Source organism: Sprattus sprattus (assembly GCF_963457725.1).
Source record: "Sprattus sprattus genome assembly, chromosome: 8".
NCBI lineage: Eukaryota > Metazoa > Chordata > Actinopteri > Clupeiformes > Clupeidae > Sprattus > Sprattus sprattus.
This window is the reverse complement of record NC_137927.1, coordinates 24,565,190-24,579,618: the sequence shown is the minus strand read 5'-3', so window position 1 is coordinate 24,579,618 and position 14,429 is coordinate 24,565,190. Positions and strand designations below refer to the sequence as shown.

General features: G+C 40.5%; 1 protein-coding gene across 1 annotated transcript; it reads left to right on the top strand.

Annotated features, from left to right (window-relative positions):
• The first annotated feature begins 3,292 nt into the window (after positions 1-3,292).
• dnaja2a (DnaJ heat shock protein family (Hsp40) member A2a) lies at positions 3,293-14,322 on the top strand. Its single transcript, XM_080843217.1, has 9 exons — positions 3,293-3,429; positions 5,194-5,253; positions 5,829-6,052; positions 6,408-6,488; positions 9,360-9,493; positions 10,913-11,109; positions 11,788-11,932; positions 12,057-12,184; positions 13,240-14,322. The coding sequence occupies exons 1-9, from the start codon at positions 3,352-3,354 to the stop codon at positions 13,426-13,428; spliced, it is 1,236 nt and encodes a 411-aa protein (XP_080699343.1). The 5' UTR covers positions 3,293-3,351; the 3' UTR covers positions 13,429-14,322.
• Positions 14,323-14,429: the final 107 nt, after the last annotated feature.

Genomic DNA, 14,429 nt, shown 5'->3' with positions numbered 1-14,429 from the left:
TTAAATAATGTCTTTGAATTATCATATCAAGTTAAGATTATCTAAAATAATGTGTTGTTTTCACTTAACAATTAATTATAAAAACACACAAATTTGAGTACAAAACATATTTTTATTAAAATAATATTCTCAAAGGACACACAAGGACACACAAGGAGGGGGGGGGGGGGGGGGGGGTATTCCTCATACGTGGTTTAGTGTTTAACCTGATGAAGTTAACCCAAAGTAAGTGGTAACCTCTAACAGAAGCGTCCTATGGCTTCATTCGCCTCCAAAAACAAAGCCATTGGGCTCTTCTATTAGGAGGTTTACCACTTACTCTGAGTTAACTTTATCAGGTTAAACACTAAACCACGTACAAGTAATCCCCCCCTGGATGGATGTGTGTGTGCGTATGTATGTGTGTATATATACTTGTGGGTGCACGCATGTATGTACAGTATGTAAATCGTGGAGAAGGCTGCTGAGAAGAAGGATATGTGCTCTGGATAAACAGTGTATCATTTATGGAGTTGTTAGAATATTGGTAAATTTGTTTACTTTACACAATAAGTAATTGTGTGTCTTTCACATCAGACAAGTACTTTTTTAGAGAGACATGTTCCGAGAGATCACTTTTTAAACACAGCCTACTACTTGTCTATCTATCATGAGTTACTGGACAACATCCAATTGGCCTAAATAAGGCATTTTGAGGTTTAGTCTCATACTATGCTTAACTACTCATAGACACAGAAATCAGTTTATTATTAATAGTATGATAAAAAAAGTTGGTTCATTATTTCTGCACGTTCAGAAAACAATTTAGTAAATGAAAAATGATGGTGGATCTAAGAGATATTAATTGACATTCATTATGTTATTATATTATTTGGTCTTCAAACCAAACATAACCATACTCTATAAAAGACAACTTTATAAGAGGTGTTGTGTGCGTGATCTATGATGTTGCAGTGTTAATATAATGTGAAAATGTTTTAGAAATGACAATTATCAATTCATTAAAGCACTAAACAAATGGTCATAACGTACAAGTTAGGCAATAAAAGATAACATATCATAAAATATCAGCCTACCAGATATTGCAAAATCTCAACGAACATTATCTTTAGCAGGTGGTATGCATACATCCCTCAAACAAAATGTTGACTTTATCGCCACCCTCAGGCCTATGCATCTGTTCAACTGGACTTGGACTAAATTTTTTTTTATTTTGCACCAATTCACACCCCTGTTAATTTCAGGTCAAACCACTGAATTCACACATCTGCAGGTAGAATAGAAAAAAAAGTTAAAACCTTCATCTGTGAAAACACATATAAATTGGCAACAAAAAATAATAGTGGGGCTGTACAATTATATTAAAAACACAAATATTAATAGTAACGCAAATAGTTTAAAGGCAAAGTCCTTTAAAGAGCCAGGTAGCCAGCAGGGTTCTGTTTAGTGGACAATCATAACATTGTATTTCTCTTTTGTAAAATACATGCTCCCTAGACAATAGTTCTGCATTCATATAGGACAATAGTTGATGTTGTATGTATCGTCATGGAGACACTACACTGATATTTGTTCATTAAAGGGTCCAGAGCACTGATCTCAAAAAGAAAGTTTCTAAAGAGTTTCTTTTTGAGATCAGTGGTCCAGAGTCATCAGAATGTTTACCAGAATCATTCCACATTAGAGATCACATAACGTCTGGAAATTGTTATTACATTCATTAGGCCCATGGATTAAGATTGTTATGGTTTATTATGCACAAATGTGAACAATTATGTAATGACTAAAAGGTATTCACATTCAATGACAGCCATATTTTTTAATCCATACAGCATAGACCCATGAGACTGTCAAATAACATCTTTCCAATTACAAAATAATTTGATTAATAAAATATCTGATAGAGCCATGCAATTCATTTAGTTTTTGTTCAGTTTTAATAGTCCATTCCTCTTAGTAAGGACATAGACTTAAAGCTGCTTTTCTGTGTAGGGTTTTGTCAGGGCATTGCTGTGAAGAATTAGAGATTGTAACTTCATCAGACTGCTATCCAGCACAAAGTTATCAGCACCACAATGGGCTTGCACATGAGAATGATTAAATAGTTACATTATGGCTAAAACTACATTGATGATAATGATTGAATAGTTACATTATAGATAGGCTAAAACTACATTGATGATAATGATTGAATAGTTACATTATAGATAGGCTAAAACTACATTGATGATAATGATTGAATAGTTACATTATAGATAGGCTAAAACTACCTTGATGATAATGATTAAATAGTTACATTATAGATAGGCTAAAACTACATTGATGATAATGATTGAATAGTTACATTATAGATAGGCTAAAACTGTATTGTAAATATGAGCAGTATCATTTATTATTACTCAGTGAAATTATTAAAACCTGTTTTTTTCCTGAACATGTGATAGCTGATGAGCATGCTGGACTTGTCAACATCACCTGTTAAATCTCTCTTTTTTTGTTGTTGAGGTAGGAAACTGCAATAAAGCAATGCTTCACGGTTGCAGTGAGCTCCCACTGAAGCAGAACCAGTATTTATTCTAGTGACATGTAAAGCACATACATTTTGTTGTTGTTGTTATACACAGTCAAATATATTACAACAACAACAACAACAACGTACAACTGGCTGGTGACAGCTGCACCACTTTCTGCATGTTGTAGGATTTTAAGGATCTTCTTTTGGAGGAAAACATTATCCCACAATACTATAGTATATTTTATATATAGTACATATCTTTTTATACAAAAATACAAAGTTGAAAGTCAATGGATGCCAAACATAATTGATAAACTGTATGTATCCTTGTTGTTAGCTGACCTGATTTGAGATAATAAGTAGTCTAAATCTTTTGTTAGCAGCCAAAGGAAGGCACAACTACAAGAAAGAACAATAAAATGGGTGTTTGTCAGTGAGGCAGATTTAGCAAAGGGCTCTAGACAACAAGTCATTTCATTCTGCATGACAAATCTCTGCTTCATCTAAGAATATATCCTAGTTTAATATTTTCAGAGGCAATGCAGAGATGCAAGGATGGATCCCTGGGAATACTTTGTCTATTTATTTCGTGAATTTCTATAAAGGCCTGTCTTTCATAGAAACCCAACTATTATTACTGCTTAAAGGTAGAAAACTTGACTTAGAATTCAGCAAACCAATGTTTGTGGCCCTTCAACTACGATTCGCAAACAGCGCGAAAGCGTTTAGTAAAGTAGCGGAAGCGGTTAAAATTGATACATGCGTATGACGTTTTCTACCGGTTCCTCTTTCTCTTCGCCGCTTACCCCACAGAAGGTCCTTCGTAAAGCCTCACCATGGCGAACGTTGTTGATACTAAATTATACGACATTCTTGGAGTGTCTCCCACGTCCACAGAAAATGAATTGAAAAAGGTATTTACATCTTTCATTTCTTATGTTTAGATTGTAGAACGATGAGGTCTTATTGAGAAAAGTCAGATTAGCTAGCTAGCGAAAGATTGCTAACGTTAGCTAAGGTAGTCAGCCTGTCTATTGGCCAACTAAAGAGGCCTTGTTGTAGAAGTTCACTTTAGCCGTCGTTATGTAGCGATAGCTGGCTGGCTAGCTAGCGTTTGCTAGGTTAGCAGTCATTTTAAAGTTAACTAACGTCAGCCAGGTTGCTACTTTGAATGTATCGAGCCAGGAAACGTTTGTGTTTGTGCTGGGCCTCACGGATGAGATATTATAAATTGGCTAGCTAAGCTAATCGCGTCATGTGGATTAAATGCTGATGAATACTTTGTTAGCCATTAGTTAGTTGACAATTTTCTTTGTCATTTTATATAAACGTAGACGAGCTACACATACCTTTTGTTTCCCTACGACATTTTGTTTCACGGTTTGGCATGGTTAAAGTTATCGACCATGTCACATATCCTTGAGTTAACATTAGCCACTTTTAGCCAACTAGGATGGATAGCTAACACTTAGCGAGATGTGGGACATGGCATACTTATCTGCTATGAAAATGCTGTTAGTTTGTAATTATTGGCTAATTTTATCGCTGTTGCTAGCTGGTGAAAATTCCGCATTTTAAGCATTGGGCGTTAGTTATGACATATAGAAGTGCTGGGAATCGTTATCTTCCACGGCCAGACAAAGCTAGTTACACGATTCTCTTGATTGGAGATTTGGCTTTGGATCGTTGCTAACGCAACCCGCATAAAATGGCTTGACTAGCTTGCAAAATGTGAATGTGCTACTCAGCGGTTAGCAACAAGCTGGCCGGATAGCTGCTGAAAAAGCTAACGTTACTTGTTTACATCTCGCTAAGCTACATTGCTAGCTAAAGTGGTTAGCCAGTGGACATGCTTATGAAATTATTAACTGAGTTTTAGGTACACAGTAGTATTCCGTCAGTTAGCGTCAGGTAACATGATCTAGATCTCAAGTTAACGTTCGTTGATTACAAAGCAATGTTAGCTGGTTGTTCTAATTATTTGTCCTAATAATGTCAGCGTAACACCGGCAAGTCAAATGGAGATTAACGTTAATTCACGTGCTATGTTTGTAGTTAGAGTTGTCGTTTTGGGTTCACATTATCTAGATGAAATGTATACACAATGATGCCTAACTTGATGATTTAGACAGTCAAATGTTACCATGCCGCCAGCATCAGCCCAGTCGTTGCAAGTTGAACTTGAAGTCATTTCCTTTGTTAAAATTGTCGAATATTCTGCGGTAAATTTGCTAAACATATAGCTAAGGTTGTAACGTTACTTGTAACTTAACATTATATAAATATATATCTGGCATGGACAGTGGCTTCATAATTATCTGACCCAAATATCATGTAGCATTAACTTGTCAGCTAATGTTTGCTGTGCAGGTTTGTTCACGAGACAATTTAGTAAAAAAAAAAAAACTTGGTCCTTCCGTGTAAAGTTAGCAAGGCCTGTAGCTAGCCAGCAACCCGACCAACCTATGTTTCCTAGCGCACTGTAAATTGGTAAATTAACGTTGCCTTACTAACTCGTAAATTGATGTTCAGCAGTCAGATTCTGATTGAATCGCTCATTGCTGTCTCACTGCTGCCCGGTAACGTTACAAGACACTAATTCGTTATTGCTAAGGCTAGGTAGCTACTCTCACCTACTATTTCAAAGGTTACTTAATCGCTCTATGCATCCTTTTCAGGCATACCGGAAATTGGCAAAAGAATATCATCCTGACAAGAACCCCAATGCTGGAGACAAGGTATAGACATGTCAAGTTAACCTGGTTGCATTTCAGTAGCACATCAATTTCCACATTGGGCTTTATAAGATGTACAATGCCTGTAAATTGTTTTTATAAAATTGATACACCAAGGTGTAAATGCTATGAAATATATTGTGATGACTGCCAAAGTTTCACAAATTATGAAGCCTAAAATGGCAGTAGTTTTGGTTTAAAATAAGCAAGCTAACTGTATATAACGCTACCAACAGCCCGGTTGGCACTGGTATGCTTGGCTGTGTAGTTAGTAATGTGGTACTGTGAAAGCTTTTCTTACATCATCATGGGATGTTCCATCCTGGAACACATAACTACATAGTGCATATCCTGGATGGCTAGTGGGACCAACAGGTGTGTTTCTGTTGTTCACATCACAATATATGGAGAGGATGTCAAAACTAGTTGAGAAGTTACATAGATTGTTTTTTTTAAATTATTAGCCTATTTCTATAAAGCTCCACTTTATCTGACAACTGAGAACATTTTTGTTTTCAGTTAAACTATTACTGTTGCCTTGTTTTAAATTAACAGCTGCCTCTTCTTTGTTAATTCAGTTCAAAGAGATCAGTTTTGCCTATGAAGTGTTGACCAACCCAGAGAAGAAGGAACTGTACGACCGTTATGGGGAACAAGGCCTGCGGGAAGGCGGTGGAGGGGGTGGTGGCATGGACGACATCTTCTCCCACATCTTTGGAGGTGGCCTTTTTGGTTTCATGGGTGGGCAGGGTCGCCGTAATGGTGGCCGGAGAAGAGGAGAGGACATGGTACACCCCCTGAAGTGAGTAGATGGAAAACCAAGCTGTGTCATTGACATTTACTTTGTGGCCATCTTAACATTGAATGTACCGTTCTATACCCGCTCATAAACACTCTTACCTTGAGACTGTGGCATCAGTAGCAAATAGTGTAATGGTAAGATTATCTAGAATTATAGAAATGTTTGAAAACCATGGATCCAAAAGTTGTTGGGTGCATTTATATTCAGAACAGATATTTATGCTAAGAGTTCCTCAAAGGAGGAATTAAAATATGAATAAAGTATCCCAGAAGGAGAGGGTCTGTGCACATTCTTAGCATGACACAGTTGTGTTTTAATGAAGTCTCTAAAGTGAGAAATGAACATCTCATTACAGGGTGTCTCTTGAGGACCTATACAATGGGAAGGCAACCAAATTACAGCTAAGCAAGAATGTCCTGTGTGCATCTTGCCATGGGTAAGTATGTTTGCAAAAGCCTCCTTTTATTTGACCTCCTCATTTGCAGTGTTTCCTTTAAATGTTATGAAATAAGAGTTATGGGAGAATGCTCGCCAGAGTGAAAAGGTCTGTACAGATTCCACCGTACCCAGTAAGGGGGGGGGGGGGGGGGGGAGGGGATATAGACTAAAATAATCACTGTATTTTCCACAGTATAGATGATATTGGTACACAATGTACTCTAGACCAGGGGTCCCCAACCTTTTTTGCACCACGGACCGGTTTAACGAGGCAAATTTTTTCACGGACCGGCTTCAAGGTGTAATTTTTCACCATTTGTAAATCATGTCATCCATTCATATTGATGTGAATCAATCAATTGCACCCGTGAGGCAAGCGCGAGTTTGATAGAATGGAGTCTATAAAAGCTAACATTAACGTGAAGTGGCGTTAACTTGGGACCATGCCATTGTATTACGAATGTTAAGTGCATGAAAAATACAACTCACCATAACGCTGAATCAGTGCTTGGTCTCCCTGTGCCGAAGCAGTTTGGAAGGCTTCATTGGCTTATTTGCTAGCTTGTCGCCACATATTATACAGAGCAGACTTGTTGCGTGAGAATCACCTGTTGCGATAAACTCGTATTTTAAGTATGACTTCTGGTATTGTCTGTTAAAAGAAGCTTTATGTTTTGGAGGCCGTAGGCTCCTTAGTGGGCCTTTTCAAATAAGCTCTCCAAAGATTTTAGTTTTGTACTCATTTTCGCTAATTTGCGGGATTCTTTTTGAGTGACGTATCACTTGAACGAGACAAGCGTCTTGACGTGACAAGAGGCACAGGCGAATGATACGTCCTAGAAAATCCGGTAATTTTTCAAAATAAAACACCTCTCAGACGCTAATAATGAAAACAGCGGAAATTATATAAATTATTTATTCTTTCTGTGCGGCCCGGTGACATGCCTCACGGACCGGTACCGGGCCACGGCCCGGTGGTTGGGGACCACTGCTCTAGACGACTGAAGACAAACAGGAAGCTTAAACTTCAGTGAAGTCATCAACATTGCCTTTAGTGTTCAAAGTTCTTAGCCGGGGACATCAGCCTGTTGACACTTTCTGGCTTGAGGGATGTGCAGGTACTTGTCAAGACATCTGCTTAATTACAAAAAAAATATCGATTGACTGACATCTTTTTAGGCTACTGTGTAGGTTTGTCATCTGCCAGTGTTTGCTAGGTATCTTGTCGTGCTTTCTATTGATTACAAGAAAACAACCGCAGGAAAATCTTCACCAGTGGTCAAAAATATGTTACATCTATTCTATTATCGTTAATCTTGTGAAAATCAGTTTCAGTTTGCGGGTACCTAGTTATCTCATTTGGTAATTGTAGACAGGAGATTTAAGCTGACTTCTGGTAACTGATATGGAATTCTCTGACCGCTGAAATTCTGGGGGATTCATATGCTTGATTCCATGCTTTAAAAAAATATCCTGGTTTTGCGAAGTTCATGCCGTGAAGTGACGTAATACCGTAGACAACTATAATGCCAAAATCCTGTCCATCCCTAGTACTCAGGACCTATATACTCGACCTTCAGTGTTGTAGGAGGAAATGTCCATAAGTGAGGTTTTTATGTCTTCAAAACTTCTCTTTGCTCTGTACCTCGGTGACTCATCGCTTTTGGTATTCGCTCTGCACACATCCCTCATGCTTGGAATGTATGACACTGCCATGGAATGATTGAATATTGAATCAAAACGTATCAGCCGCCCCGTGGTTAATTAGCCACCTCTCCACGTTTGACACTGAGTATGCTGTTGTTTAGTGTGGCATAGTTCCACTTTCTCCTCTCGCCTGAATCTGCGGTGTGGTGTGAATGAAAGCGGCTCAGTGTTGGGTCAGGCTTTTATCCTAAGACCGGCTCAGATCAGCTTAAACAATGGTGATTAAAGTTTCAGCTGCCTGCATGTAGTCCTCTTCCACATGCAGTAGTGTTCTCTGAAAACCCCCCTGTTGTTAATGATTAACTGTCAAATGACAAAGCAACTTCAAAGAACATGTGATTGTGACTGATGGCTTGTGATTTTAATTGGTAGGTAGGAGAGTTTTGGAATGTTTCTGAGAATACAGTGTAAACGTGGGCAAACCGGTTTGTGTTGTGTTCTTAGTGTTCAATCATAATTTGCTATGATGTTAAGGCAAAATAAGAAAATGAAAATATACCAGCTTTGGGAGAAAGTTATCCTTGTGATGTCAGCACAGTGCACTGTTTTTAAGAAGTGATGCTTTGACAGCGCTGCCATAACCTTTGTGACTACTGTGTCTACTAGGCCTCGTCTCTACCATACATGTTCAGGGGTCCCTGGATGTTTTATGACATTTCAGTTCATGCTTTTGGTGGTCTAATGCTGCTTAAGAACACACCAGGGGTTGTCCATCTTAAAGACTTCCACCAGTACAGAACCCGCTCCAAAGAAAGCATCATTTGCATGCAATTAATTGGTTAATTCTACGGAAGTGTGTGCCCCTGCATTTTTGGAAGTGTGTTTTTGGGAAACTTGCCTTGATTAGACCAAACGGCCCCCAGGTTGTTTTTCTTGTCACAATTTCTGGCTGCTTGTGTTCTAAAAGCAGTAGGTTTTTGTAATGACTGCAGTCCAAATGTGAGATGACAGCCAAGTACGTGTTAATATAAGCCAGTCAGTTCCTTCTTTGGTGTACAGTGCAGCTTTGAAAATCCACTTTGAAATGATCCGACAAACCCAGTTTTTCTAAGTTCCTCCATCTGCCCAATTAGTGCAGCTCTCAGTGTTGCTCCTTGTAGCACTGATGAGAGCGCTATGGGACTGTTTTGGTGTGTGGCTGACCTCATGTTTCCCACTGCAGCCAGGGCGGGAAGACGGGTGCAGTCCAGAAGTGTACGGCCTGCAGAGGGCGCGGTATGCGCATTATGATCAGACAGCTGGCTCCTGGGATGGTCCAACAGATGCAGTCTGTTTGCACTGACTGTAATGGGGAAGGTAAGGCACCATGTTCCTAAACCAAAGGACTATTTCTGTGAGAAATGTATGTGGACTCTTGAACATTTAGTTAAGATTGTACTTACAGATTTGTAACAGGGGTCAGGATTTGGAGGGCTAGCTTCAGCCAGTTGGCATCAGGTAGACCTACCCCTGCTTTGAACCACTGGAGGCAATTAAGACGGTGCCTTGATAGACTGCAACTGAAAAGTGACTTGCTAAATAAGCAATTGGAAAACAATTCATTTAGTAATCCTTCATTATAATGCATTTTCTCTGTCGCAGATATGAAATGTTTTCAAGTGGGTTCATTAAATTAGAACAGATGCTTTAGTCTGCCATTTCTGCAACTGATATGCAGGGCTCATGCATGCGTTTAGTGTAGGGCAGGCCTCCTCACGCGTGCATTTTGACAACGGTTCCCCTCCTTATTTCAGGATGGTGTTAAAGGAGTCTGGCTGCTGAGATGTGTCAAAGCTAATGCCTTATGGCCCATACTATTATATTAGCCCCATGTATTGGATGTATGGGAAACAATAAAAAACCTAATTAAATGAGGTCATGTAGGCTTATAGGTAGGTGACATGTTTATGACACGAATGAAGAAATGTTTTTAAGCATATCTCCATGTGGAAGATAAACATCAGACATTACCACTTGTAATTTATATAGTAAAGAACACAATAATAATAATAAGTCTTGATGTAAACAATTTAGTCGTTTCTTATTATTGTATGTGGAAGACCTATGCAGCAACCCATGTGGGCTATAAATGGAACCAGTAGCACTTAAGCAGTTTTCTGTGAGTTCGGGATGATTTCAGGACAGTGATTTTACAGTAGAAATTCTGTCCTATAATGGTTCAAATGCAGTCATGTGTTACTGTGACTGCAATTAACTACAGCAGTCACAGATATAAACTTGGCGCTGCTTGTAGCCAACTTTGCACATTCCCGAATGGCTTTATGACTGTCATCGTGGGCAGTTTTCAAGCCGGGAACACCCATCATCATGCATAGATGACACTATTCTGTAGCGCCTGTGGTCATCTGTTATGCTGTGCCTAATTGGCTTTTAGTATAAATGGTGCCTGAAGTGATCAGCCATAGGACACCATTATGACAATATGTCAGGGGTCAATTTCATCCCTCCTGGCCTGAATTAACAGGCATAGCAGCAGCCATTGAAATGATTGGGAGTGGTTATTCTTACTTATTCCGGGTCTTTATAATACCTCCATGGTTTGCGGCGTCACACCTCAGAAGTGATCTCTCCAATGATGTGCTTGATAAATGTAAAGGATGTTATGGTACCGAGGTGTTTGTGGCGTCACACCTCAGAAGTGATCCCCAATGATGTGCTTGATAAATGTAAAGGATGTTGTGGTACCCAGGTGTTTGATGGCCTGTTTGCCTGCAGGGGAGGTGATCAGTGAGAAGGACCGCTGTAAAAAATGTGAAGGCAAGAAGGTGGTGAAGGAGGTGAAGATCCTGGAGGTCCACGTGGACAAGGGCATGAAGCACGGCCAGAAGATCACCTTCGGAGGGGAGGCAGACCAGGCCCCCGCCGTGGAGCCAGGGGACATCGTCCTTGTCCTGCAGGAGAAAGAACATGAGGTAACTATTCTGTGTTTCGGAGTTACACCAGTGGTAAATCAGGCCCATTTAATTGAATTGTTATTGTGGTGGTGGTGTTGGCTATTGGCAACACTTTTCATATTAACATAGTCGACTGAGTTTGCCATCCCGGTGATAAATACTTTAATTGCGATCCCTGAAGGGCCAGTGCAGCAGCTTGCCATGACGGCATGCCATGAGCACCCTGTAGAGCACTCCAGCCTGGCCGCTGATTCGCTCTCAGTGTGGCGGCCACCACCTGGCCACTCGGCTCCAGTGACTCACGCCCAGGCCCCTGCGTCTGCTGCTCTCCCTGGCCAGCTATGTCACCTCCAGCACTACACTCCCTCTTGAGATGAGATGATGGCCTCTCGGAATAGCCAGGCTAGCAGACACATGCTGATGACACCCAGCTTAAGTGCCTGTTGTCAGCACGGCTAGTATTGGATAGGGCACTGCCTAATCAGTGGGATCACTTGCAGTATAGACCTCAGTAATTGTTCTTGAACACTGTCCAGTATTTGGAAATGTTGCCCCCAATATAATCCCCAATATAAACTTGTATCAATTATTAAAATGCATGATCACTTGCCCATTGGACCAGGTGCGTGATGGGAATTTATTTTCTTCCTTGCATGCACTCAACACTCTCACTCATCAAATGTCTTATTATTTCAGACTTACAAGAGAGATGGCAGCGACCTACACATGGTTCACAAAATTGGTTTAGTTGAAGCACTTTGCGGATTCCAGTTTACACTGAAACACCTAGATGGCAGACAGATTGTGGTGAAGTACCCCGCTGGAAAAGTCATTGAGCCAGGTGAGTGTTATGCCATTGTGTATCTCTGGTTTGAGGGGGGGAGGGATTCTCTGATGGTGGGGTGATCTTGCCCTCTGTGGCAGTGCCTTGGTTGGGTGGTGATGATGTGTTGTGTGCTCTTCAGGCTCCATCAGGGTGGTAAGAGGAGAGGGCATGCCACAGTACCGGAACCCCTTTGAGAAAGGAGATCTGTACATCAAGTTTGATGTCCAGTTCCCCGAGAACAACTGGATCAGCCCAGAGAAGCTGACGGTAAGTTGGCTTGGATGGGGCATGATGTCTTTAGTACTAGGGCAAACCTACCTGCATGTTTTGGCTGTGGAAGTGACTAAATCTGAGGTAATGTGTGTTTGTATGTTGGATTAGCTTTAAGCAACAGTGAGCCATCCATACAACTGCAGCTATAAGGGGGGGAAATCGACCCTTTAGATTTATATATTTTTCAATATCAGAAGTAAGGATCTTCATTTGAATCTCAATATATGGGTAACGCTATAGTTATTCTGACCATGTTTTGGTTAAGATTAAAGCCTGGAAAATGTGACTTCAAATGCCATGATTTCACAGAATTTTATTCTAGGTTAGAAAAAATCTATTTCTCAGTGTGCACTTTTTGTCTACAGAATACCTGGCAGGCCATGAAAATGATAAAGGTGTACAGCGAGATTGGCCGTAGTCATTGAAGAATGTTTAAAAACTGTTAGTTTACACTGTGCCATGGCCTAGATGAAACCAGAAAATCTGTAATTGGAATTGACCAAGAGAAATGCATTTCTCCATACTTACTTAATTTGCCACTCTACATTAATGTATAACTGAAACAAATATGGTACTGGCTGATGTCCAGCTGGGTAATTAACATACACACTGAACAGCGCAGTTGGTTGGCCTAGTTAAGTTGTATGACTGCGTAGTTCAGTGTGTTGTGCAAATTGGGAATCCAGAAAGTTCTCCAGGGTCCATTTAGCAGTCTAGTAGTGAAACATGAAGCTCAGACCAGCTCTATAGAATCCGTCAATATTCTAATCCTGTGCTTGAAATATGAGAATTTAAGAACAATGAGCAAGACACTGAACCCCTAATTGCTCCTGATGTGCAGTGTGCCATCAGTGTAAATCTAAAATGAGTATACATTGTAAGTCGCTTTGTATAAAAGCGTCTGCTAAATGTAATGTAAATGTACAATGCACACGTATTGATTTATGTCTTGTAATAGGTGGTATTGGTTTGTGGTACTTGTGAAGCACAGACCTAGTTTTCCCATCTTGACCTGGGTAAACCTTTTTGATTTGTATGAATCTGTGCAGGAGCTTGAGGACCTGTTACCCACCAGAGCTGAGGCGCCGGTCATCTCTGCCGACGCAGAGGAGGTGGACCTGCAGGACTACGACAACAGCCAGGGCTCCTCTGGAGGCCACCGCCGCGAGGCCTACAACGACAGCTCAGACGAGGAGGGCGGCCACCACGGCCCCGGGGTGCAGTGCGCCCACCAGTAGGGTCACCTGTCCCGGCACAACTCGGCCCGGCGAGGCACCAGGAGAGGGGAAGGCGGGGGGAAACAATGTACCAGTTGCACAACAAATTGAAAGGGCGTGGTTCTGATCTGATCTGGGGTCTGCCTTAAACATGAAATGACTCATCCTTCTGTCCCGTCCCCCTTCCCCACTCAAACACCAACCTGTAGTAAACGCACAGCCCAAAAATCCGCAGTCCCAATGCCCCAGACGACATCTTCCACATGTACTCCAACACATCTAGAGGCAGCCTCCCCACACACACACACACAATGGATAAGAAGGTCATTTCTCTGTTGCGATGTATAACTCGCATCCTTTGTTGTGATAGTATTTACACAAGTTCATTTAAACTAACCACCAATGCAGTTTTGACCTGGGACATTTTTTGACCTCTACAAGAGATTCCGTGGCAAAAGAGAAACCTGGAAGACTTAAAGAAAGACGTCCTTCAAAAAACATCATGGGACTCGCACCATCACATTTTTAGGTTTGTTTGTATGTATCTGTGTTTTGATTTTTACCACTTTATTTTCTTTGTAGATTTTTACTTTTTTGTTTTTCTTTCTATTATATTTTAAAAAATTGGAAACCGAAGACAATGTGTATAAAATTGAAGTGATTGTCATTAAGCTTTGTATCAGCTGCTGTCATTCAGAACAATGTGATTTATAAACTAGAAATAAAATTGAATCGCCTGTATCCATCTTCACCCCAGGTGCATGTTAAGCGCTTCAGTCCCTTCAGACATCCAGTTTAAGCAAGAGACACGAGTCCAATATGTAGGGGGAGAGAAACAAAAGGCAAGCAGCTGTAGGTATATAACTTCTGTGAAAAAAGTTTATGAATTTGAATAAAATGTTCTTCAACTCTCAAGTAATGCCACCTTTTTTATATATATATTTATGGGGACCACTATAGGTGGGCAAGATGTGCTCTGTGTAAACGGAACAGTCTTCAGAGCGTTTGCATCAATTCAATTT

Bases quoted from the DNA above. Each gene is read 5' to 3' on its own strand.
- dnaja2a (XM_080843217.1), top strand. From the start codon at position 3,352: ATGGCGAACGTTGTTGATACTAAATTATACGACATTCTTGGAGTGTCT. The intron at 5,254-5,828 runs GTATAGACATGT...TTGTTAATTCAG, and splicing joins ACCCCAATGCTGGAGACAAG to TTCAAAGAGATCAGTTTTGC. The intron at 11,933-12,056 runs GTGAGTGTTATG...TGTGCTCTTCAG, and splicing joins TGGAAAAGTCATTGAGCCAG to GCTCCATCAGGGTGGTAAGA.